We start from the raw sequence: 26,204 nt of genomic DNA, 5'->3' as shown, positions 1-26,204 counted from the left end.
GAAGCAAGGATTTAACATTTTATTCTTTTTAATGAAAAGTTCAGAAAGCATGAAAAAAAAGAAAGAAAGGAGCTTCTCAATACAATCCAGAGCACACACAGAGAAAGAGGTTTATGTAACCAGCTGATAATTGGTGTAGATAGTAGTGAGTAATGAGATTAAGACAAAAAAAAACATATCTGTTACATAAACAATAAAAAAAAATAGTCCTTCATAACATATCACAAGGTTGTCACGCAGCGTAGATTCAGTGAGCTCAGTGTGTTTATTAATCTGCCTTCAGGAATACAGGTTGTTTTTTCAAAACTTTAGTTTTGCAAAAAATTATTTTACTTAGCAGGCATAAGGTTGTGTGTCACTGGGCTTAAGGATGATGGATATGTAGCAAAGAGAGACCTAGTTTGTGCTGAGAGGGGAAATTAAAGCTTCGTCACACAGGAACGAGAGAGTGTGTGATTCACTAACCATCCCTGTGACACACCCTGTGATAGCTGGAGCAGCAGGAGAGGCTGTAGGAGGAGGAAAGAGCAGGAGGAGAGAGAGAATGGTGCAAGTCAAATGAGAAAAACCGGAATATGGCGTACACAAGGAAGATGGCTGATGAAAACACACTCACTGTGACTGTCTATTCTTACCCCATCCAGGCTGTGATTGGCAATGACCTTTACCTTAAGATGCATTGGAAACAACACATGTTTTAGTGTTTTAATCAACATCTGTAGATGATTTGATGTGGTGTTTCATGCAGTGATCAGGCGGTTATAGGTTATATATTCTACAGATGGCAGCAGTCTGTTATGCATACCAATGGTCTGTTATTCATAGCAAAATGGGCTTTCATACATTGCACAAAAACCCTCATATGACATTAATGCAGTTTAATACATTATGCGTGACTTCCTGACCGGAAGCTGTGATATTTAAGGCTGTTCCATACTCCGCGAGACAGAGAACAGAGAACTCGCTCCACGGGTGGTAAGAGATAAAAAAAAAAGTTCTTTTCGGCACGGAGGTACCATACTCTGCGAGACGTGTGTGTGCAGAACTCCTCATACGGCCCTCCCACGCAGTGCACGTCACACTAGGGTGACAATGCAGTTGTATTGTAAATTGTGAGCAGTCGTGGTTACCTGGCCTAACGAGCTGATAATGTTCAGGGAAGAGGGCGTACAGCATGACAATAGATAGAAGATCAGTGTAGCTGACTGTAGCAGACCTCTGGTCTGTGTGAGTTTAATTCTGTGAACGTGTGGATGACTGTCTGCAATAATACATCCCGTCTCCCGGTGTTTACTGTGCGCGAGCCACTGTAACACTGTGATCAATACTGGGATTAGTTTTTATATCGCCACCTTTTGGACAGACACTCTCCTCTGTGCGCCGTGTTTCTCCTTCCAGGAGCTGTTTGCCAGCAGCTCATCTAAACTGTCCATCGTTGTTGTACTTCCTCCTTCTGTCTGTGTGTTCTGCACCTGAAGCCCTTGCGCTTCTCCACATTCATCACGCCCACAATCACTTCCGACCAATCACAGCATGGTTGCCTTTCCCAAGGCTTAGAGAGACTCTGCCAGTGTGGACCATCTAGAGACACACAAAGACACACTCATAGCCCACACTGTGCAGGTGTTTGCTGAGACTCGTTGAGCCTGCAGAGATTGGAAAATTCGGAACAAAGTGGGCGTACCTGGTCAAAAAAACTGTGGCTTTCACTGCAGGATTAGCCGTGTTGAATAATAAGGTCAGTGTGTCACAGCCTCCGAAGCTCTGGTGTCACTGAGCACACAATTTTATCCTACAGCTCTCCTGTGTCATACTTCTACTTCTATTTTCCTTGTTAAAAAGTGTTATAAAACCTCCACTGACCTACCTCTGTTTTTTTTTTAATATTTTCTAGGATCATGGCTTAAACTCATAGACTTTATGTCTGTCTACGTGTTGGTCTTCACAACACTTTTCTCCTGTCCGTGTGAAATGATAAAAGGTTAAACGGTGGTAGTTGGGGCCTGGTACATCCTGATCTGTGCCCATACAAACACACATACACACACAAGCCACAAACCTACAGGGAAGACTTTGGTGTATCGCTGTTCTAGTAGGAACACTTTGTTCAGTGCAATATGCAGAGTATACCTCCATTATTCATGACCAGGAGAGGAGTCCCTTTCTCATTGCATTTGTACCTACCCTACCCTACCCTACCCTATTACCAAGGAAACTACTGTTAAAGCCATCATGTCATGTGTTTAGGAGAGACACCCAAACACATTTTCTGGTATATTCCTAGTCAAGTACCATAGCTGGGTGAAGATGGAAAAAAGGATTTACTGCATGCACAGGAGGACTCTGACCAAGACATTATTCAGGCTTATGAATTCATCATATCAATGTGATTTTGGTTATAGGTCATAATTCATTGATCTGAATTGGTGTACAAAGTTGTACAAGAAGGGAAGTGAACTACCATTCAACCATTCATCTGGATCTGACAGCTGCTGACTTTGACAGTCCTCAGACACTCAGGCAAGTCAGTTCAAGGACGCATCTTTAATATTTCAGCGGTCTGCACAGAAAACTTCATTCTAAAACAGTAAACAACAACACCTGTTTGGGAGAGACACCCAAACTGTGCTGAACAGTATCATGAAGCATGAATCTGTCCTTACACCTGAGCAAAAAGCCTTTCCGCCTTTCTGACGACTAGCACCATCTCAGAGAAGTAATGAGCCATAATTTAAGCTCCCTCCTAAAAAAAGCAGCTAGATGTTTATTACAGGTCATTTCATCCAGCAGAGCTTCCGCAGCTCCTTTTCTAACTGCTACCTGCAATGAATAAATAAAACAGGAAGAGCTATAGGAAGCTTTGAACTAATACATGACTATCTGCTTCAGAGCTAAAAGGTAAAAGCAAAAAGTGAGGATTGATGTACTTCCTGAGGTTGTCGATAACAAACATTACTGTTTGTTTCTGGAGAAAATTGATGGTGAAATGTGCTGAAAGAAGAAACTGGTTTGACACGAGGTGATCCTTTCCTTTTTGTGCCAGACCTTCGGATGTGCCGGCACAGCACGGCACATCCAGCACACCAGTTCCCATGAAACTGACTTGAGACATGACAGTGTGATATGTACTTCACCACTGTCATTAGCATAGAATATGTAGACCATTTGAACAAGAACAAGGCCTAATGAGTTATATTTCTTTTCTAAATCCCATCAGTGGTCATCTCAGCTGCACGTGGCAGACATGTGACTAGAAATCAGTGGGATAAAAAAGGTTTTTCTTAGAACATTTAGGAATATAGTGCCATAATCTGACAGGATGAAAAAAGATCTTTTTATTACCTTTGTGTCAGCAAGTTCCATCAGTCCTAATGCTGTATGCCAGAATAACTCTCCCCCCCATTACAGCCACTTATAGCTGGTCTTCCAGCACAATGCTTAAAAAGGGGGATTTGGGATCATGCGCAGGGCCAGGAGCACCTTTCTGACATTTACTTGCAAATAATTGGCTGCAGTTTTCCTCCTCTGTATGATGAACATGTGTCCTGCTGAGCTGTGCTGCAGATGTGATGGTGAACTGAGTCAATGAGCGAGTGAGTCATGGTTTAAAAAAAGGTCAATCAAATGACCATCTGGGAGACTTATTTCAAACACACAGGATAAACGATGCCAATTGTGTAATTTTAAACAACTCAAGAGATCATTATAAAAAAGTGTTTTTCCCTAGCATTATATTGGGGGGGGGGGGGGGGGGGGCCCAAGAAGGTCAATTTGATTTCATTTTGTTTTCCATATAGTGCCAGATCATAACAGAACACATGATCCCTCGACTGAGCACAAGAGGACTAATGGAGCATGTGAGAAGGATTAAACTGAACACAGAAAGAAGCTTAATTGCAGTATTATGTAAATCTACAGTGAAATAATTATCTCAATTAACACCATCAATGGGAGAGCTCTGATTAGTATACAGCCTACAAGCTCTTATCTAAGCACTTGAAATCTGGAGCATCTCTGAGAGAAAGAGAACATTTTCTATGAGTCTTTTGAGAATTCACATGCAATCACATTATGCTATCTACTCTATATATATATATACAAATATATATATATATATATGTGTACTAACTCATGAGGCCTGAAACACACAGACATGAAATTCTGACATCTAAGAGGTCATTTTGTGAGTACGATAGATTGAAGCATTTTTGTCTCTGGGCCGCTGACTAATTAACTCTTACTAAGCACTATAAGAGTTTAATTCAATGGCTTTTTGTGTTCCTCTGTGGTGACAGATGGGGATGGACCTGCCAGATATTCTTGAAGAGGCCTTTCAAACGTCTAAAGCAAATAGCCTTCCTCATGGTTCTGTGTATTAAACCATATGACATACGATTTTTACACTGAAATTAGCATGTACAATGGGGCTGGTTGATGGGCTGCGGGTGTACTAGTAGACATTCACCCAGGTTTGAGTCTCAACAGACACCACTGACACCATGTTTTTCCTCCTAAATTATGTTATGGGTTACAAAAACCATACATTTTACAAGAAAATGCCATTTTTGTCTGCCATAGCTCTCCAGTAAAAACACTTTTTTCAATGGTTCAATGGTGCCTCCCCATCCTGACATGACATTGTATCATCAATCTTGATGGCCAGCCCTAATGAACATGGGATTATTGTGCCATGCACTGTGTCATGAACACACAACCCCAAACCAGAACAGTAGCAGAACTGAAGAAGCCACTTGGGGGAGTGGCGAAACATCTTCAAAAAACAATCCTTGAGTCCAGTTGCCACGATTTAAACTCTTGGAGTATAGACTATGACCTGGATGAATGAGAGCATCCACAGATATACAACCCCAAATCCTTTGCTCATAGAATCTACGGCTGCAGTTTGTAACCATGCAATAAACAAGAAAATCAAGTGAAACAGAGACAAGCTGGACAAACATGTACTGCTGAACCTCAATCACACCACTAGTTGGCAGTATTTCAACAACAATGGACAGAAAGTCTTCCCACCAAGAACTCCAGCTCGGTCTGCTCTGCTTGATCAGGCAACAAGAAGCTAGGCAGTCCTATTTTAGTGGCTAATATCCATAATACAAGCGGTACTTACCACATTCCAGAACAAAGGGTTAAAAATGATGGCGACCACAGCGATACAAAAGCTGGACTCATTGAGCTGAATGTGTTTTAGGAGTTCCTTCACCAGTGTCAGGTCCATCTGGAAGATGAAGCCATGTGATGAATTAGATTGTGACAAAAAACAGCAAAAATAAAATGGAAATCTATAAAAGCTTGTTATAAAACAGAGGTCTCAAGCAATTTTGGAAATCAAATGCCAAATTATGACCTTTTCCACAGTTCCTGGGGCCTCATGTAAAATATGAATATACTAAAGTGAATAATGGTGTGCTCCAAAAGATAATCACGTTTATAAACCACATGCCACAATAAAAAACGCTGAACCAGCCACATATGGTTTAATACACAGAACCATGAGGAAGGCTATTTGCTTTAGACATTTGATCCGTGCAGAAAACATTCGCATCACGTTTTCATAGAATATTTTCACTGTGTATGAAGACCGGGAAAGTATTGATGTAGCACATTTTAAGTGCAACAAAGCAATGCAGATGGATTTTCTTTGACATCACACACTGGAGTCCTCTGTGTGGTTTTTTTCCTCTTCATACCCACTGACGCCAGAGATGAAGAGGATTTCTTTTAGGCGCTCAATTTGCTTTGGATGGTTTATTTCACAGTGTTCAGCCCAGAGGGGTAAAACAATCAAAAGTATTACAAGTCACAAGAAGAGTCAGAAGAAAAGAGAAGATGAGGTCTGCAAATTTCATGGCAGCTTCGTGAACTAGGTTTTAAAAGGCCACGCTTTTATTAATGTATGCCATGCCTGCACATTGACTTGTCTCCAGGACTAACATACAGAGTTTCAGACTGTTTTTGTTTTCTGACTCTTTCCCTCCATAATTTACCATTTATATATCAATTATCTCCTTCTTTTTTATCTTATTATTTATATTCAATTCAATTCAGTTTTATTTATATAGCGCATCTTACAATCAGAAATTGTCTCAAAGCGCTTCACAGAAACTCAGAGCGTCAGACCCAGAGCCTGAACCCCCTTAAGAGCACTGTGGCAAGGAAAAACTCCCTTTAAGAGGAAGAAACCTTGAGCAGGACCCGTCTACTTAAGGGGAAACCAGTCCTGCTGCTAGTCGGCTGGGTAGAGGAGGAGAAGAAGAGGGGGACAGGACAGAGAGGATGAAGGAGAGAGAGAGAGAGAGAGAGAGAGAGAGAGAGAGAGAGAGAGAGAGAGAGAGAGGAGCAAACATGCAGCAAACATGATACAGTACAGAGCAAACATGACAAGCAAGATGATGGATATCTACATATATCGTCAGTCCATAAGTAGTAATAGTAATTTGATAGTAATCAAAGCAAAGATGAGCATTCAACCTTGCAATGACAGATTCTGTTTAGATTTTGTGTTTTCAGGCTTTTTTATGTTCCTAATGTAAGCGAGTGGACAGCTGAATTTTCCTTTCCTTTTCGTATTGAATGTACTGCTCCAAAGATTTGAAATTATTTGTGCTTTTATTTTGAAAATATTGAACATCACCGGTTGTTTCCGGTAGTTCGAGCTCCAGCAGCAGCACGGTTCACTCGGTCAAACCGACGCACTGACGGCCTTTCTGCCCTGCTGTACGGCGCCGTGTGTGTCAGCCTGAGCAGCAAAATAACTTAACTGTTGTTGTACCTTGGAATAGTCGACGTTGCTGAGCCCTCCGCAGCAGTCCAGCGGCACTCGGTGGTTGTTTGTAGCCGGATTATCGTTTTGCGCTGCGGCGGCGGCGGCGCTTTCACTCATACACACACACTCACACACGCACACACACACAGCCGGAGTGAACGCTGGCAGACCACCAGCAGTCACCTGTGCGTGTGTGAGATAACAGAAGTTGCACAATAAAGAGTTCAAGGGTCTAATTTTTCAGTTGAAGCAGGCTGCTGCTGCTGCTGTAGGTAACTACTCATGTCCACCTGACCTCTAACCTGGAGCGAGGTGCATTCTGGGAAATGGCGTTCCAAAGGTGTTTCTCATAACACGTCTGCTCCTTGTAACAGAAATGGATGTAGACCACTTTATTTATTAATCTAGTTCATCTTCACTTGACACGATGATCTGTGGGATTTATTCCTTCATGTTTGTGTTTTTGAAGTGGGGGGGGGGGGTGATAAATATGCTCTACAGTGACATCTGCTGAATATATTGAATATAATATTAATATATTTTACAGACTTCAATGGGGTTGGTAGATCTTCCTTTCATCCCTTTATTCTCAGCTTCTTTTCTCTTTTCCTTCTTCCTCCTGTTCTTCTTTCCTTCCCTCCTTGTCTTATCTGTTCTTTTTTCTTGTCCTTACTTCTTTTTTATTCCTTCCTTTCTTTCATCACTTCTCCCTCAATGTTTTTTCTGTATCCTGTTTGTTTCTCTTTCATCTCTTCTTGTTTGTTTTTCCTTTATTTTCTGTAAACCCTCCCTTCTCTCCTGCTCCCTAGGCTATATTTTAATATTCTCCCTCATTTTCTGTCGTCTATTTTTTTCTTTTATCTTTTACAATCCTGTACTTGGCTGTTCTGTTATTTTTTTTTATTTATTTTCCCGTTTTATGTTTCCAAATGTGTGTTTTCTTTTTTGTTTACAGTGTATTTTTCTTGCCCTTTCTTTGTTTGTTATGTATTCTTCCTCATTTCCTGCGTTTTTTTTTTTTTTGATATCCTAATTATTTCCTGCCCTTCATTTTTCTGATCTTTCCCTCTGATCTTTCCTTTTGCTCCTCTGTCCCTCTGCTCATCACTCCATCTTCCCTGCTGTTTGTTTGGCTTCAGTCAGTTAAGGAGAAGACACCCCATGCAGAGGGAAAAATGGATGTAGTGTGTAAAAGCCGTGCAGCTCCCTGACTGAGCATACTGTCCGTTCATCAAGGCAAGAACGTCGTCATGTAAAACAACAAAAAAAAAAACAAGCATGACATCCTGCCAGCAGATGAAGATTATGGCTGTAATTTAAAACTCTCTCCTGCTCTCTTCTCTTTGTCTTCTCTACTTTTCTTCTACCTCAATTAGTCTTTAACTGATTCAGACTGCTCAGCCTCTGTATCCCATCAGGTTAAAAGGTATTTGGTTCAGAATAACAAGAACACTGATGACTGATGTGCTGCAGACATGGAAGCCTTATGCCTTGACACAGGCTGCACTGAGAGAGTAATAAAATAAATATCTTCAAACTAGCTATTATTTGTGATATAATGAAAAACTCAACCTCTCAGCAGGACAAATATAATTTTTTCTCGCTTAGGTGATTAGCTCATCCACTTCAGGCATGCAGCTGAAGTGCAGCCACGCACACTTCAAGGTCATTTCAAAATAATGGTAAAAAAAAAGAGATTTGAACGGGCTTTTATTTTGAAATTTGTGATTATTTTTGTGTGTGACACAATGAGTGGGATAGTATCAATATGAAGAGAAATAAATCTGTGTAAACAGTTTTTTTAACTCTTGTAATATCAATTTGAAAATATAGAAAATAGAAGTAAGATTTCAATGGGCTTTTATTTTGGAATTCCAAGTGACACTTGGGATGGGGCACTAATTATATGAGATAATATTAGGTCTGTTTAAATGAGGGATTTTTTTTAGAGGTTGAAAAATTAATTTTTGGGTGTGAAAACTAGGCCAAGAGGGGTTTCTGTTTTTATGGAGGACAGATTAAGGACAGATAATAACAATAGTGTCCATTACATTCTTATTGGGCCGACTGGCTGCACACTGACAGAGATGCACACTCAGTTATCTGTACAGTTTACAGAACACACAAACATTTCCACATGCAGTTAAACATTCAGGCAGCTGACTGTGTTTGTTTTTCCAGGAACTGGACAGGAAAGGTATGTGTGTTGTGTTTTAACAATACACACACACACACACATTAAACACACATACTGTCTGGGGGAAGAAAAAAAAAAAAAACACTCAGCCACCAGAACGACAAGAAGATGTTCCACTTGTGGAGTTATACACACAAGGACAAAGAATCCATCAGCCTGTCCACATCATGTCCTTCAATCAATGTAGCCTCTGAGGACTCTGCCTTCTTACATCACGCTGAAGTGATTACATTCGCTGCCAAAGTCTGTCAGTTAGACAGACACTCAGTCAAGGTGCTGTGTCAACATCTGTTACACAATGGAAATGTGTTGTGTGAGTGTATTTTGGACTGCTTCGCCATACATATGTGCACAGTTTTAAAAGCTGCTCGCCAAAATAATGCAGCTTAGTTCTCACTGAGATTTTCCTGAGTATCATTTACCTCCAAGCATGTTGGAGGTTCAGGGCCGGCCCAAGCCTTTATGGGGCCCTAAGCAAAATTTCATACCACCACCTCGGCATCAGATGCTTCATCATTCTATAGGCTGCACTGTGTGTAATACACGCTACTGAATGTGTAATATCACCTCGTTTTTATTAATCAATGTTATTTTTTTAAATATAATATAAATATTTTATCATGGACATTTCTTGGGGGGCCCTAAGTGACCGCATATTTCGCATATGCCTTGGGCCGGCCCTGTGGAGGTTTCTCTTGCATGCAGAGTGCTAGTCGTGATCGTGTGCTTTGGAGCATCCATAACTGAAACATTTGCATGTGCACAACTACTGTAGGATCAATGTAGCCATGTGACCTCTTGAGATTGTGTGAGTGCAAAACATGTAAAATGCAAGTCAGTGGTCAGATGACTTCTTTATCTCAGATAACGTTGTCTCTGGATGACGAACACTAAGAAAATGCTTGAACAAGGACACAGGAGAATTATGGGTAAGACCACAGATAAGGTACGCAGACGAACCGATCGACACGAGGGTGTAGATATTGGTTTACATGCAGAAGCAGAGGGTGACGAGAGGAGGAAAACCACTACATAGGAAGTCAAACAGAAACACACGAGGAACGAGCGCTACCAAAATAAAACAGAAAGTTAAACAACACAATACATGTTTCTTTATTATCACCATTGTCAGGAGGAATCAGAGGCAGGTTTACTTTTTGACATTTTGATCTAGTTGACAGTGTTCAGACCTTCTTCCAGAGATAGTGCACGTTTTTGGAAATGTCAGAGGGAAGTGTAGGGTCTTTGGAGTTCCCTTTAACACAATGTGTGCAGCAGGAAATCAGACTGTGGTTGTTCTTAGCAGGTTAAAAACAGACAGAACATGATGGGGTTTCTTTTTTTTTTTCAAATAATAACAACAGACGGCACCAAATCACTCAAGTGTGAAAATCTTGAGCAATTTTTTCCCCCTTGTTTTTTTTTTGTTTTTACACACAGTGTTCTGTGCAGGTAAACACTGTCCATCCAAACAGCAGCTCTGAGACATCATTTCCTCCTGTTTACAGTCTGATTCTAAAGCAGAGCAGGCACAGCCCGAGTGGGAAGAGCGGCGAGCGGAAAGGCTCTGCGTTTGCTTTCCCACAATTCCTCCGCCCCCAGCCATGGCGCTGAATCACCAGAAGCCCATAACAAATAAGCCTGACGTAATTCAAAAACACACATCAATATTATGTTTTGCAAAGACACACAGTGGAAACAGAAAGTGGTTACCGGTCTCATCCTGTGCACATGTTGGACACTCAGCAGTACAAAGGAAGCATCTGATGTAAAAAACAACGTTGAACTGCAGTCATGTGACTCAAAAACATGATCCCCTAAAATGGGATTTTAGTGTCTTTCAGCTCATTATTTTGGTTACTCTGACACACTCTGCAGTCTATTTTCAGCTTTAATTATCAATCAAATGTTTCAATAAATTTTAAACTAGACATTTGAGTGTCTTTCTCCACCATTTTTTGACTACCAGCCCTTACCATAGACTGTGTATAAAGATGAATGACATGACAGCTCCTCAAAAGTGAGGCCAAAACCTCTGGATTGCCCCCTGGTGGCTGCCTGCAGTATTAGTCATAAGCTCCTGTTTCCCATCATTCACCATTTATCCCGATCCGCTTCCTAATCTCTCTCTTCTATCCCTCACTCCACTGCTCCCCCTCTCTTCCGCTCACTTAGTCAGACACTTAATAGAAAGCGCCTCCCTCACCAATCAGCTGTCGCTTTCTGTCCCTGTCCTGACCAATCACAGCGTAGCACGAAAATGTAAAGTATCCATCTCCTCTCCAGCCTCTCCTCCACCCCAAACACCACCAGATCTACACCAGTAAGGCCTCCTATCTCCTGCCCTCCAGCTCTCCACCACCACCAGGTCTAGACCCCAGGGGAATCTTCTGGTCCAGCGGCCTCTCCTCTTGCGTTTTACCCCCTTTTCGGATGTGGTCTTCATGACGGGCTCTAGGACGGCAATGCACATTCCAACTTTGTACTTAATAAATCTTTCTCATTCAGTTCGCTGAGTCTCTCATGATTGAAAAAACATGATCTGTTCGTGCTGTTATACAAAACAAACTAAATATGTTACACACCTGCTTATTTACATCGCCTCTAAAACTAATTAAAACAAAAAAAAACCTGTTCATTGACTGAACTGCCTGCAGCTCATAAATACACGCTGATAATTACAGACTTTCATTAGATGTCATTTCATTTGAATACATTAGTTTTTTATGAGACTAATACATAACATGGTGAAGAGCACAGAGAAATGGAGAAGGGGTGGATTTTAAGAAGCTGCAGGATGTGTGATAAAAACGTGATATAATCCGTCTGATGACGTGACTGAGAGACGCTCTCAGTCATGGGAACCATTCGGTCCCTTCGCTTTCATTTCCTCAGTGCACTTTATGAGACTTTAAAAAAAAGACAAGCATCCTCACCGGCTTGTCTTTTTGTGCTGTACGGATTTCAGACATGCTGCAGACAGTCAACAGGTTCGTCCCTGCGTGTGCTGAAAGCTGACAGGAGAATGAGTTCACAGTGTATTCATGTACACTTCCACTCTTTGGCCTGAACAAAAGCTTGATTAGAGGTAGCAGATGGATTCATGTCTAGTACAAAAACACTTTCCCTCTATACAGAGGTGAATTATTCAATTAAGGGCTTTGATTGGCAGGTGGGTGCAGGGTCCAGGAGGCCGTACGCCCACCTCAGCGACACTCGTGTCTCACCTCTTTTCCAACATTTGGAGTCTGGCGCTGCTAAGACGGCGATTGCCACCCACGCCGAGCGTCAAAAACTGCTCCTTTCAAAAATGGGTGAAGCCACAAAGGGTTCTTCTTCATCTCTAAAATATAAAATCAAATGTTGGACTTGAGGATTATTTCTTCTGCCAGAGCTGTTTTGCTTCCAAAAAACATGATATAACTAGATTTTCAATTTGCACAGAAGGCATCTGAAGTCCATTCATTCAGGCATGGAGCCATATTTAGCATGGTAAATCAATTTTCCAGCTACTTATCCCTCCACCCAGCCATTTACCCAGCTAACAATAATCCATTCCTGCATCCATGAGTCCATTCACTCCTTGCTCATTCATGCGCCCCCCCCCCCTCTCCATCTGTGGCCATTTATGAAAATCTGAGCAGTGCTAAGTCATGTTTCCAGTCTGTTCTCTCAGGGCCATTATGAGCTTTAGCCTGCTGTGCTCCCTGCTCCCTGCTTGGCAGTCCATTGCGCACAGTTAGATCACCAGTGCAGTAGATCTGATCATAGTACGGGAAACTGATAAGAATCACAGATTTATAAATGGGACCCCCCTTTGTCTGCCATCAGCGTGACTGGATTAGCACAGATCAAAATCTTAGAAGTCATCAGACTTACTTTACACCTCATCCACTGAGCTGTTGTAACCATGTGTTGTCATTAGGCAGAGGGCTTATTGACGCAAAGAACACACCGACCCCTATATGCTCTGGATTACAGTAATATTTGCCAATAAGATGTTCTGATATGTGTAATCCAGGAGGAAGAGCATCAGACTGATGATGTTGTTGTTTGTTTACAGGGAACAGGAAATCAGGATTAGGCTGTTGACGCTGCTGCTGCTGGCGTCCAGTGATGGCTACATTTTCTTTTTAAAGTGTGTAATCAGCTTCTTAACCACTGGTGGCGAGCAGCTACACAACAACACAGTAGTCATTTGCATAAAAAGAGCATTAATGGGCCGTTAAAATAATAGTAACAACAGCAGCAGCAGCACAAAAAGGGACATTAGATGCAGCCTCTCCAGCCCATGCAACTATAGCAACGGGTAAATAAAGGTCAAATAAACTCTGCCTTCGTGGGAGAAAGATGAATAAAAACAAACAACTTATCATCACACAACAATCAACAACCTCTGCCTATTTTTAAACCCTAAAAAATGAGATGGAAGTATGCTACAATAAAGGGGACGGGGCATAGGGGGACCAAACCAGGGGATTGTGGGTAAAGGTTTTAACCATCCACCACCCCTCGCAATGCACACTTTCAAGTTTATACCTTGGCAGGGGAAACAATCTGTGTACACATGCACAGAAAAAGACAATTTCACAATAAATTGTGACTGAAGGAATGCTCAAACAAAGCCTTGATGCCTGGATGATCAGCCACCTCTGAATGCAGCTTTAGTAGCGTGCACGTACAAGGATGTGAATTTTTTCATTATTTTTTTAAACAGCTTGTTACTAAAATCAGAAAACACAATTATTTAAAGAATGACAGAAGAAAAAAGAAGCTTCTAGACATGCTGTGTTGATGGCTGTGTTTGATTTTCTTTGTCAAGCTCTCTTTTATACACGCTATTGTCACAGAGTTAACAAAGCTTAAAGACACTAAAGAAGGTTTGAAGACTTGTTGTTGGACTTTCTGGCTTCTGGAAAGTATTAAATCCTATTAAAAAAACAATGCATTTTCTGCTATAGTTGCTTCTCCACCAGCAACACATGACATGACATTCAACAACTACGCAACAAAATGGTGATATATGAAGATTAGGATAAAATAAGACAAAGTGGTGCAAAGTGGTGATGACGCAGAGTGAGGCGCACACTAATGCATCAGTAATTATATGGCAAACATTACTCTGATGGAACATGTGTTAATCAAATCAAATTACATGTTATATATTGTGATATATTTGGCGCTTTCGCCTATACACCAGCACCTGTTCAATGACGAATTAATGGTTTTATAGGTGTTTTCTTTAAAATGATCACTTATCCTGCACTAACTCTAACATTGTCCTCTATCCATGTGCCCAATTTATCCACTTTTGTTGACTTTTAATGTCATTTTTTGCAGGTTAAATGTGACTGGAAATGATCAATAGTGGCCTAAATCTGCATGAACAAGTCACTGTCACTCACAGCATCTGTATTTATTAAAGTATTCTGACACCTTTCCAAACATCCTCAGCTAATTTCCCACATCATTTCCTCCTCCTCCTCCTCTTTTCTCCCCATAAACCCTCTCTTTTACCTCCATCCTCTCCGCCTGTCCTGTCATTATGGTGTTAATGAGGCGACTGAACTCTGTATGTAAACAACGAGTCACCCTGTGACCGCGTAAATCGATACAAGTGATGGCTGCCTCGTGATGGTAGCCGCAGATTGATGGGAAATGACAACCAGTCTCATGTGGGATCATTAACTGCACTGTAAAAAAAAAAATAAATAGGATGCCTGCATACGTCAGTCACCCGCTCCTTCAATCCAACACTATGAGCAGAAAGCCAATGGACTATAAATAGATTTAGGAGAGAAGTTATTACAGTGTGAGTCTTGAGATTTAATAGACAGTCCCCAATATATATCTTGAAGAGGGCTCCTGTTATAGTTACACACCCCTGAATATCCATCCATTAACACTGAATGTGATAGAAGAAGCAGCCTATTCTTCCTGCTTGTTACCTACATTTTCACCAGGAAAAATGCGTCACTTCACTGCGGGAGTCCCTCTTCAGTCCGCCCAGGGAAGGAGATTAACATGGTTTTCTAATGTGATCATAGTAATTTTATGAGTCTGTCAACCAGAGGCCTCTGCAGCAGTGACGGAGGGTGTTCGTGAAAGTGGCCTTTAATTTTGGCTGCCAGTCTGAAAGGGAGAGTGAGTCATAAGAACACAGGGCGGCACAGATCGACGGGCCTCCCAGCCGGTCGGCCTCAAACTCTCACAGTGATTCAGGTGTTCATTCACTGAAAGTATTTGGTGTTTTTTTTTTTTTACTTAAATGTTTGTTCACTCGTTCACTCATCTCTCCATCAGGCACTTGTAAGCTCTCTCACCTTCGATTTTTAGCTGCAGACTTTTTCACTCTCACTTATTGACCCTTCTTTAATTCCACTCACACTCACACCGATGGGCAACTTAGAGTGACCAACAGACTTAACAATTCACCTGAAGGAAGCTGGAGCACCTGCAGAAAACCCACGCAGGCACAGGGAGAACGTGCAAACTCCAGGCCCCAGTCAGACTCGAACCAGGCTCCAGGCTTTTCACTCACTCACTCACTCGCCAGTGGCTCCCATGGATCTTGAATGAACTGCTCATGAAACAGCATCGCACACACAGACACACACACACACTTCCTTGTCTGATCTTGTATATCTGCAGACCAGACTGTGTGAAATCCGCTTAAAAACAAACACCCCGTCCCGATTATGCAAAGACATGAGACGAACTGCTTAAAATGCAACAGAGATGCTGAACCTCCATGTGAAATTAGTTTATAAACACATGACCGCTGAAAGCACAAACTGTATGGTACTAACCTACGTCAGAGGAGGATTAGCGAGGGTTGGTGGGGGGGGGGTTGTGCTCAGCGTTGCAGACTGCTGACTGAGAGGCCGTGGCTGTTGTACAGAGCAGAGGAGCTGCACAGTGTGACGCTGCCATTGTGTCAGTGTGGGACTTATCTTTAAGAGCTGCATACAGAATCCTCTAATCAGTCAGGAACACAAAGAGCTGCGCTACATCCATTACAAAACACAGCACAGGTAGATCATGCCGGCATTTTTATACATTAAGGTAGTGCCTCAAAATCCCTCCCTTCTTGTTCATCTCAACACAAACAAAGTAATACATGAACTCACTGACCATACATTAGGTCAATATGTGTGATCGTTTTTTTTTTCATGCTAATGGAATATAAGCTTGTATAAGTGTGGACACAGTCACCAAAGGAGGTTTGTATAGGCTGGGAAGGCTGTGTGTATATGCAACATGGCCGACTTTCACTCTGAAGTTCAGGGTTCGACCCCCCTGACACCATGAGCTGCTTTGTTTTCACCTGCTGTGAGGTTTAGTTTTGAATTAAGGTTGACATGAATAAACTTGTAAACATATTAAACATATTTTACCACATATGTCCCCAGAGAAGTAGGCACACATGGTCCGGTTTTAAGGACTGACATATCGGTCACCACCACCCCAATTATCCTTAACGCTCAGTGGTCATTTATGTCCATGTTGTGTCTTGCTGCGTTGCTACTATGCTGGGAGAAATCAACTCTTTGTTACAATTTGTATTAAGAAACAATTTAATCAGCTTCCTGTGATGAAAACACTTTTAAATAAAGGGAAGAAGGAACACGCAGAAACCCAGTTAAATCATAAAAGACAGCATGTGACTGTATAAGTTAGGAACATCTTAGCCAGACTTAATCCAGACTTCTTGGGGATCAAATGGGTACATTTGACAAAATAAGCAAATTAAACCTTGGAAGACTGGTCCAGCGAGCATCTTGACCTTCAGTATCTGTCACCATTTTTTAATTAAACCTACATTAAAGCTCCACAGAAGAGGAAAGAAGCAAGAAAATACCTTTACGTAACCTTGGGTGATGTCATGAATCATCATCCGAGGTGTCTGATGTTTGGAAAAACAAGACAAAAATAGCATCACTGTGACATCAGACCTCAGAGAGGCACAGGGTGATACAGTGAACACACTGAAATGATCGCAGTGGTGATGAGAACACCCACATTGGTCAGGTGAATGACCTCTGTGAGGTACTGCTGCAGAACATGAAATGCATAAATAAAGTTTGGAAACCCTACGGTTAAATTCTTGTTTTTCTATCAAGTGGATATTGAAAGCAACATGAGGTCCATCTTTCGGTTCTCGCAAACAGAACAGTAAGTCAGTAAGTCAGTATATCTCAGACTGTATCACTGTTTGTTTATAGGGGCAGGGATTGTAGACCAAAATAGCACCCACAGAAGGAAATTATTTTCCATGTAACCCCTAAACTAACCTCTTACCTTTTGTTTTTAATGGCTAACTCCAACTCTGAGGAAAAACGGAACTTAACCCTGTGGTGTCAGAACCATGGACTCATGTGTAGCATCTGGGGGGTGTATGTATACTTGATCAAGGATGCGTCTGTGCCTTTGATTACAGGGATAGTGTTACTTACCCCACTAAAAAATATTTAAGGGGCCACCAACCAGTTTTGTGCAGGACCCCTCATACAAATTTAAAGTGAGGGCAGGTCTGCTTTTGTTGAAGATGCCACAAGTAAGCTAGCATTAGCTTGATTAGCCTTTGAAAAGTTTATTTCCATACAGATTTGCTGTACTTTTGTGAACATGGTCACATCTTCTTTGCCATCATAACGCCATGCAGAAAAGAATGCAAGACACATTTGTTGTATTAGATGCTAAAAAATAAACATCTTTAACCAAAATGTTTTACTATGGAGGACTCATCTTAACAGGAAAAGACATGTAATCTTATTTAAAGTCGCATGCGTAGAAGAAAACAGGCCATTTCCTGATTACTGTTTTGATAACGATACAATCTGTACTGTAGTTTATACAATGGTAGTCATGTGTGCCGTATTTAATATGGCGTGTCAGCGACTGAATTTATTTAGCTTCTCTGTTTTCATTATTTTCATTGCTGAGGCAAACCCTCGCAATAACCACGGCCTGTGAACTCGTCTCTCATTTCCTGATCTCATTTTCCCACCGCGGCCTGCGGACCTGCAGCTCGGAGCCGACAGGCCAACAAGTGGCCAAGATGGTTCTACAAATCAATACCAGAGCTGCTGTTAATCATACGTGATGTAGGTGTGTTGTTCATGCATGTCTCTCTATCTATGAAGCCTTACATTTGGCGACTGCCACCAATTACTGTCTCTTACCGTAATACTGAGCCAATAGCGTCCACCCTGCTGTGAAGTGAATGGATGGAGCGATACAACAAGTAAATCAATATGTTTTCCATCCACAAGAGACAAAAATAACATAAGACAGAAGTAATCTCTCTGACTCTTCCTCTTTTCTCCCAGGAGAGATCTGTTGCATGAGCTGAGGGTAAGTCCGGACAATGTCCAAGCATGATTCTCCTGACCCCTTGTTCACATGAGAAGAATACTTTGACGCAACTAGGTAGCTACTGCATGCCGCGGGTTAAAGAACAAAGTCAGTCCCGACTCGTGAACTTTTGCCTGCATGCATCATGTACATAAGATAGATCCTTTCACTTGAAAGTAGTCAGATAGAAGCTTTTAAAAGGCCTTCGGGCCATGCTTTCATGCAACAAGCAGCATTAACGTCCTGCAGAGTGTTTTAAATGAGGAAACAAAGTTTGCATTCAAAATACAAAACTAGAGCGTTAATAAATTGTTATTATAAACCATTTGCAAGCTTATATTGCCTCAAGTTATCACTAGAACTACCAAACAGATTGTCAGCCATAGTGTGGTTAAGGCCAGAACTTAGTAACAGAAATGCTGGTCAGACATTGCTTATACATGCTGAGCTGCAGTCTATAAATCAAAGGCCAAAACTGTACTCCTTTACAGACACTTGTCATCCTCAGAGGGTGTTTGTTTGTGCCTAAAAGTTGCCTGGAGTGTTTTTCTTTGCTGGTTGAGCACTGATTTGTTGACATCCTCAGAAACACAAAGATGCATTGCAGTGGGGGTGGTGGGTGTTTTCTGATGTGCCCTCTAGTAACTGTGTCACAATACTGTAGTTTTCAAAGCATCAATATCCACTGGCCTTTGTTGAGTCTGCTCAAGCCCTAGGTACAAATTCACAGGGCCCCCAGCAACCATTATGTTACTAGTGTCAGGGCCACAAGGAAGAGGACTCAAGTGCAGGACGAATAACAGGAAGTTTAATGACAGTCCAAGTCGGTACACAGGTAAGGTATCCGGTAAGGAGCAGGCGAACACAGTCAAAAGTCCGAGCCACAGTTCAAAACACAAACAGTCCAACGGGGCGAAGGTACCGACAGGGGTAAGACAGGTAATCTAAACAGGGGGGCAAAGGTAAGTCAAACACTGGAGCTGGGTCGGAAAAACGCTGGAACGATGAGAATAATCACAAGATGATCTGGCAAAGTGGCAGTGAGATGCGGCAGTTCAAATAGGCTGGCATTTCCAGGGGGTCATGGGAACTGGCGGGAGTCTGGCACGTGGCTGGAAGTTCCGGGTCCCAGGAGGTAGCAAGCCGCCATCTTTGTAGTCCCACCAGTGGCCTGTGGACCTAGACTCCTGACAACTAGAGCTTCCATGATGTCACCCGTAGGTTTCTGAAGAATTGTCCCGATTGGTGGCTTCGGGAGGCTCTGATGGTCATCATGTTGGCAGTGTCACAGTCCACCTAAACTCCAAGTACAGGAGGTGGAGTGTGAGTCTAGCTGGCACACAGTCACGGAAGCAGGAGGCCCGCGCTGTCATAGGGCACCTGCCTGTCACTCAAACGCACTAGCTGATAATTATGTATAATTATATAATTAAAATACAAATTCTATAAAAGGATCCTACCAGGTGAACATCATTTATTTTTTTAAGTAACATTTGCTAATCAACTAACACTAATGTAAATGTCATTGTGATGCTATTGATGATGTTGCTAGGAAACAACAAAGGATGACAAAAGTGATAACTCCAATGGGAAACAATGACTCATTTGTATCAATATCCCCTCTGTACATTTAGTTTAAAAATAACAAAACATTTCCATCCCTGGAGCCTTTGTTAGCATCACAAACCTCTCAGTGCCCAACCCACTGAGCAGCATCTTTGCGTTTCTTGCTACGGTTGTAGGTGAGCTACAGCAGGGGAAAAGGACTGATTTTCCTTTTATGGTGAAATTTGTTTCGTATTCATTGACGCCTTTCTGCATTACTGTGGGATCCCTGAGTTTAATTACGGCTCACATACTATACTTAGTTTTTCATTAATTCGTTAATCAGATGAGAAGAAGGAGCTTGTTTACAGTGTGGGTGTATATTTGTGTGTTTGGATGCATACAGTGTCCTGTGTGTGTGTGTTTGTGTGTGTGGGTAGGATGCAATATTATTTTCTGTGAGGATCAGCACGTGTAATCCCAGCAGCGAGACAGCGGTCCCTTTGTTTTCAGCACGTGTTCTCCATTTGACCTCTTCATTTTGACATTTGAAGATCAATATTTTTTTCCCAGCTCCACGTTTCTTGTCCTTTTCTTTACAGCGCCCTTCTGTCTTCGCCTTGTGGGAAAATAGCCGCCTCTTCATTCAATGGCCCAACTTTTCTTTCTTTCATTCATTCAAAGTTTCATTCATTTCTCAGGTGAACGACTTTGAAACTTTCCAAGGTGAGAGCACCAGCAGAGTTCGTATTAAATGCTTTAATGTTGCTTCATGCTAGAGCGAATTTGGAAACAAGGCGTCTGTATTGTGGAATTCCCTTAATTTAATACAAGAAATGGGTCATTAAACACAGCATTACTGATTAGTAGACCTGATGTCCCTCACAGATACAGGAAATAAGAGCAAACTCAATTGCAACTGTCCTGTAATAACCACTAGAGGTCTGACTGGGCATTGAGGAAGTCTCTGTTTGTTATGCTTCTCTGTCCCAGTTGTTCCCATAGACTATATATTAAAGCCTTCATGACCCTTTAGTTTGTGGACCTGTGTTTTTTTTGCCATCTTAGAAACCAGAAGAATGAGTGGGCGGAGCTAGGAAAGGAGTCAAGGGTAGATCTGACTGAGGAGACAAGAACCAAACAGCTTGTCAGTGATTCGAGGGCTGACCTGTCAATCACACCAATCATGCCCTCCATTCATCCCACCAATCATTTTCAAATGGACCACCAGGACACTGATAAGGTCCTTCAATTGCTAAAATTGTTGGTCACTGTTAGTCTGCATGATTAGCCACACAACACGTCAGTGATGCTAGCTAACAATAATGTTTGCGTTGGGTTGAGATGTCGTGTTCAAGGCAGGCTAGGCTACACACAACAGATCTGACAGATCAAACGTGGCTTCAGAAAAAAGAAAAACAAATATGAAGGATCTTTTCCTTCTGGGAGGCTCGATCAGGAACAGTAAAATAATCATAACTGAGGGTTAGACAGAAAACTGTACATGGGCGGATTCAAACTTCTGGGAGCTGTTAGTGAGCACACAGTGGAAAACATAACAAGTTCAGCACAGGTGCACACATTTAGCCATCACATGAATCGAAAGTAGCTCCTGCTAACATTGTGCCTTCATCTTTAATGAGGTCAGATCATGCTGCTTCAGTGATATAGGCCTCGTTGCCGTGGAAGCGGTGGCCATAGCGATGACTGTGCTGAGGAGAGCAATGTTGGGCTTCTAAGAACTACAGTTTTGTTTAATTATAAGGAAATATGACCTCAGATAAAAGGACAAAGATAGAAATGAAGAGGAAATAAGACATTAAGATGAATTTCACAGCACATATCTAATAGAAAGCAGCCGGATATAGCCTTGTTTTTAACTTACTCATCCTGACTCCTAAAATACTCAAAAAGTACACTCTCCCCCTCTCTCTATCCTCCTACTCTGGTCAGGTGATTAATAGAAAGCACCTTCCTCACCAATCAACTGCTGCCCCGTTGCTCACCTAGCCAATCATGGCTTAGCTGCAAATTTAAAACCTTTCATTTCTCCGCGCTTCTCCGACAATCCTCCTCCACCCCTGGCACCACCAGATCCATGCCAGCTCCAAGCGTCCCCCCGTCCCTTCCCTGCTCTCCAACCTTATCCATCACCATCGTATCAGTATGCTCTACTGTGGCCCGGGGATGACACATGAAACTAGTATGTTAGCATATTCACAAGGCACAAGGCATGCAGGATCATCGTGAAAGCCACCCTTGGTTGGATGTCAGTGCACACTTCAACCTATTCTATATTAAGTAAACTGTGCTGCAACAAAACGAAACAAAACAACTGTTAGTCACATACACTGAGAATAAAGAAGCTTCAGTACATCCAGGTGCAGCCATTTTACTAATCCCTGGGCTTCCATTGACATTCGTAATGGGGTTCATTGGGTTCTAAGTGTGCTTCAGAGTGTTTCTCCTGTCAGACATGGTGAACCAGATCGAGTTCATATTCACTTTATTCAAAAGCTGCCAGAAACAGAGAGAGAGTGTTACTTTAATCGAGTGTTCTGTACTCGCTGATCTTTAGAACAGAGATGCTGCCATGATGCAACCTGACAGCTGGAAACTCCAGAGCCGACGTCTGCTTTGTATTTAGTGGAGTGATGGATATATGAATCACTACAGTGTTTTGTGGGTTAACAGGTTTGCTGTGTTCTCAGTGGGTAATCCCCCCACACTGGCTTGTGTTACTGGGCAGCGCAGTGACATCCAAACTCTGGCCGTGAATGCGGGGCGAGGCCGATCTTCTGTCTGTCACTCAAACTGGACTATTTTTAATGCATTTCCACAGAAATATTCTGGTAAAATCTGTAGTGAATAACACATCTGACATGCTAGGAAACTTGTTCTTCAAACTGCAAGGTGGCAACGGAGAAGATGAACTTCAGCGTCTGTAATCCTGCATCTCTGGACATTTGCAGCCACCTGTACAGATGTTGCCATGGCCACCGTCTATATTTACACCTGAGGCTGGTTCCAGGTGGGAGGTTTAGAGACGGCAGCTAACAATGTATCGGCACCAGACAGCTGTTATAATGTTGGATTGTGATTCACATTGTGATTAACAGCATCTGCCAAACACCTTCGCTCACAGCACAAAGTCCACCATGTGTTCGTGCCTGAGGACGTCGTCTAACCAGCAGACTGCTGTTTGTTCACAGACAGGCAGCATCCTCCAGCTCCTATAGTAATACCTCAGAGTGGTTTTTAAGGCTTGTGTTGCATTCACTGTCGTGGGACAACTCCCCATGCTCCCTTTAGGAATCCAACCAGACAGTATTATTAAATTAAAGAGGCCCCAGGAGGCTGATGATAACGTTATTCAACACATTCCAGTCTGTGACTCACATCTCAATATGGTTCAGCAGCTGTCTAAGTCAGCATGCTTCAGCTTGACCTGCATGACTGTAAGTCTGCTACATGTCCAGAGTATTTCTGCTAAATCGTGAGTCGAACAGTGTTTATATTATGAAACATCATATGCATATGTGCATCCACTGTAAGCTGACCTGCAGTGTTCAGTACGCGGTTCAAGAGGAGTCAGTGGTTCAGGGCTGTTTCTGTATCTGTGCTCTTTCATTCATTTTTATACATTAACAAGAAAGTGGAAGAACATTAGCATGAGTGGGGTCATGAAGCAGTAAGGTCCTCACAAAGGTTTTTAATTGTAGCATGGTAGTTTAGCAGGTATAAAGAGCTGAAGTGAAGGAGAATACAAAAGAAAAATGAAATATAATAACATCTGCAACTGCTCTAAAACACAAAGAAGATCTGTTATCTGCAATAAACTAAGATTTAAAAGTGTAATATCCACCGAGTCAACAGAACAGAGAAGGCAAAAACAAATAATGAAAGATAGTTTATATTTCTTATATTCTGCATGTGCACATTAATGCTTTCAGAGCTCCAGACAGAGATTCCACCGCCGCTGTAGGTCAACGACCTCAACACATCCAACATGTCTGCTCTCATTTATGTTTCATGACCATGAATCAGACATATCAGATTTACCATCACTCCCTGAAGATTTGATCAGTCCATACAGACATGAAAAGATATGTAGCTTTAGTTTTTGAGATTAGCAGAATGTTTGCTGGATGCATGTGACATGACACACTCAGTAGTTTTAAAGATTTGAAAGTTAAATTATGTAGTTTGGCTTTAAAACCACAAATGAGGGGAAAAAAGTGGGGGTCATTCTCTGGCAAGCAATAAGTGCACAACATTTGGACTAAAAAAAATGCATGAGGTGATATTAAAAGACACTGGTACTCATCCTCTGGGGGCCCTTAATGTCTCATAGCACAAATATGTAGAATCTTGACATAACCCACTGAATTCTAGCTCATCAGTAAACAGGATAACTGGGCCACAGTGATGACGTCTGTAAAACGAGGAAGTACAAACCTGAAGTTTGTAAAACCATGAAAATCTACCTCACATATATAGTTGCACCTTAAATTGGACACAGGTAAAAGCTTAGCAACATAACAGCGCTGGATCTATAGATACATTAACCCCCTGCAGGAATCACTCCTCCACCATATGACTCCACAGTACGCGAACCAGATCCGGCTATAAATGTATACAATCTATACAGCCCTCATCAAACACAGAGCTAACAATACAGCCTGTGACATCATGCCCCATTGACATGGCACTGAGAGAATGCTTTCTCCCCCTCTCCAGAATCAGTACGAGACTGAGGTGCCACAGTGGCACAATCACACCGTAACCTACTTCCAGCGCCATGCAGACCTCGTTTCAGAGCAGCGGGGCTTTTGGAGGACCAGCAAGAAACTGGAGATGCTACAAATAAACACAAATGGCCTGAGTGCTGAAGGACACAGCAGGCCAGATGAAAGCTTTCAGTGGAAACTGTTACAGACGGCAAAAGGAGCCCACGATGATGATTCAGCCATCGCTGCTGTTATTATGAAAGGCTGGCAAGCTCACTGACATGCTATCCTAATGTATATAAATATACCACCATGTTATTTATATTATTAAAAAGAAAGATGCAATATTTTTTATTAAAAACACTGTCACGTTTTTCCTTTGCAGTACCACAGTTGGCCTCCGGGGGGACATAAGTCTTTGAAAACATCAACTAAGCCTGGACTGTTGAAAGCCTGGACTGTTTATATAAAGATGGACGACATGACAGTCCTCCAAAAGTGCGGCCAAAACATCTACGTCGCCCCCTGGTGGCTGGAGGTCAAAACCCTGCTTCTCTCACGTCAGCCATCTTTATATACAGCGCGTGATTAAAGTTGCTCGTTAACTACTTGGTGTGATTGACACCCATGACAATGTGCTCTGGTTGGTCATGTGACATCACACCATTGCTTACTACCAAATCTGGTCTCCATGGTTACCAGTCCACCTGTAGGAGGGCAGCAGCCACACCAATAAACACACAACTTGACTAATGTTGACCTATTACTGCCTCTTAGGGTTCTGTTACTCTGTTACTCTTCCTCCTCTTACATCATTTGTTTTGTGTGTTCAGTTTCACATGGACAGACACTGGAGGAAGAGGAGGGGGGGGGTCATAACATGTTGTCCTGTTACCACCTTACTCTCCCTGTGTGCTTGAGTCTGTCCTTGTGAATACATTAGCTCATAATGACAAGTATACCCACAATAAAAACAATATAATAAGGCCACTGATCATGTCCTCCATGTTGTTATTTAATCATTGGCCGTGAGTCACACCCCCCCCCCCCCGCTCTGCATTTATTGCCTCGTCTTATTGAGCGAATTTCAGCCTACTCGACAGAAAAGTAAACAAACAGAGCAGAACGTGTGAGTCGCAGCAGGCGGCTTTCCTCACCGTGTGTTGACGGACGCTCTTCGGCTGAGTGGACAGGCGGCTTATCTTAATAGGGCTGCATAGGTGAGAGGCTGGTGGTCGCCATAACAAAACGCACACGTGTGCAACCTCATGCTGCACCACTCACACAAAGATAAAGGGAGTATTTATTTAATCCAGTCTAATCTAATACGAGTCAATCTGGCCCAACTGCAGCCATTCTAAAGTGATTCTCTCTGTCTCCTGTCTCAGGCCGGCACAGCACAGTCTGTTACATTCAATACCTTTATCCATCCCTCATCTCATGTTAGCCCAGTCCAAATCCCAGTGACGATGTAGTCCACCCGGGTCCAGCTCACTTCATCCTAACTGAATCTAGTCTTACTAATGTCAATGTCTCCCAGTCTAAACCAACCCAATCCATCACCTTTAGCCTTTAACCTGGCACCACACAT

The 26,204-nt window shown here is 42.2% G+C and overlaps 1 protein-coding gene across 1 annotated transcript in view; it reads right to left on the bottom strand.

Annotated features, from left to right (window-relative positions):
* pemt (phosphatidylethanolamine N-methyltransferase) overlaps positions 1 to 7,080 on the bottom strand; it is a 36,860-nt gene extending 29,780 nt beyond the window's left edge. The window contains exons 1-2 of the mRNA XM_028408031.1: positions 6,791 to 7,080; positions 5,129 to 5,236 (exon numbers count right to left, since the gene is read on the bottom strand). Of these exons, the coding sequence (XP_028263832.1) occupies positions 5,129 to 5,236; positions 6,791 to 6,901 (219 nt within the window). The 5' untranslated portion in view covers positions 6,902 to 7,080. The remainder of the gene's footprint in view (positions 1 to 5,128; positions 5,237 to 6,790) is intronic.
* Positions 7,081 to 26,204: the final 19,124 nt, after the last annotated feature.

Source organism: Parambassis ranga, chromosome 6 (genome assembly GCF_900634625.1).
Source record: "Parambassis ranga chromosome 6, fParRan2.1, whole genome shotgun sequence".
Taxonomy (NCBI): Eukaryota; Metazoa; Chordata; class Actinopteri; family Ambassidae; genus Parambassis; species Parambassis ranga.
This window is presented reverse-complemented; position numbering and strand designations above follow the sequence as displayed.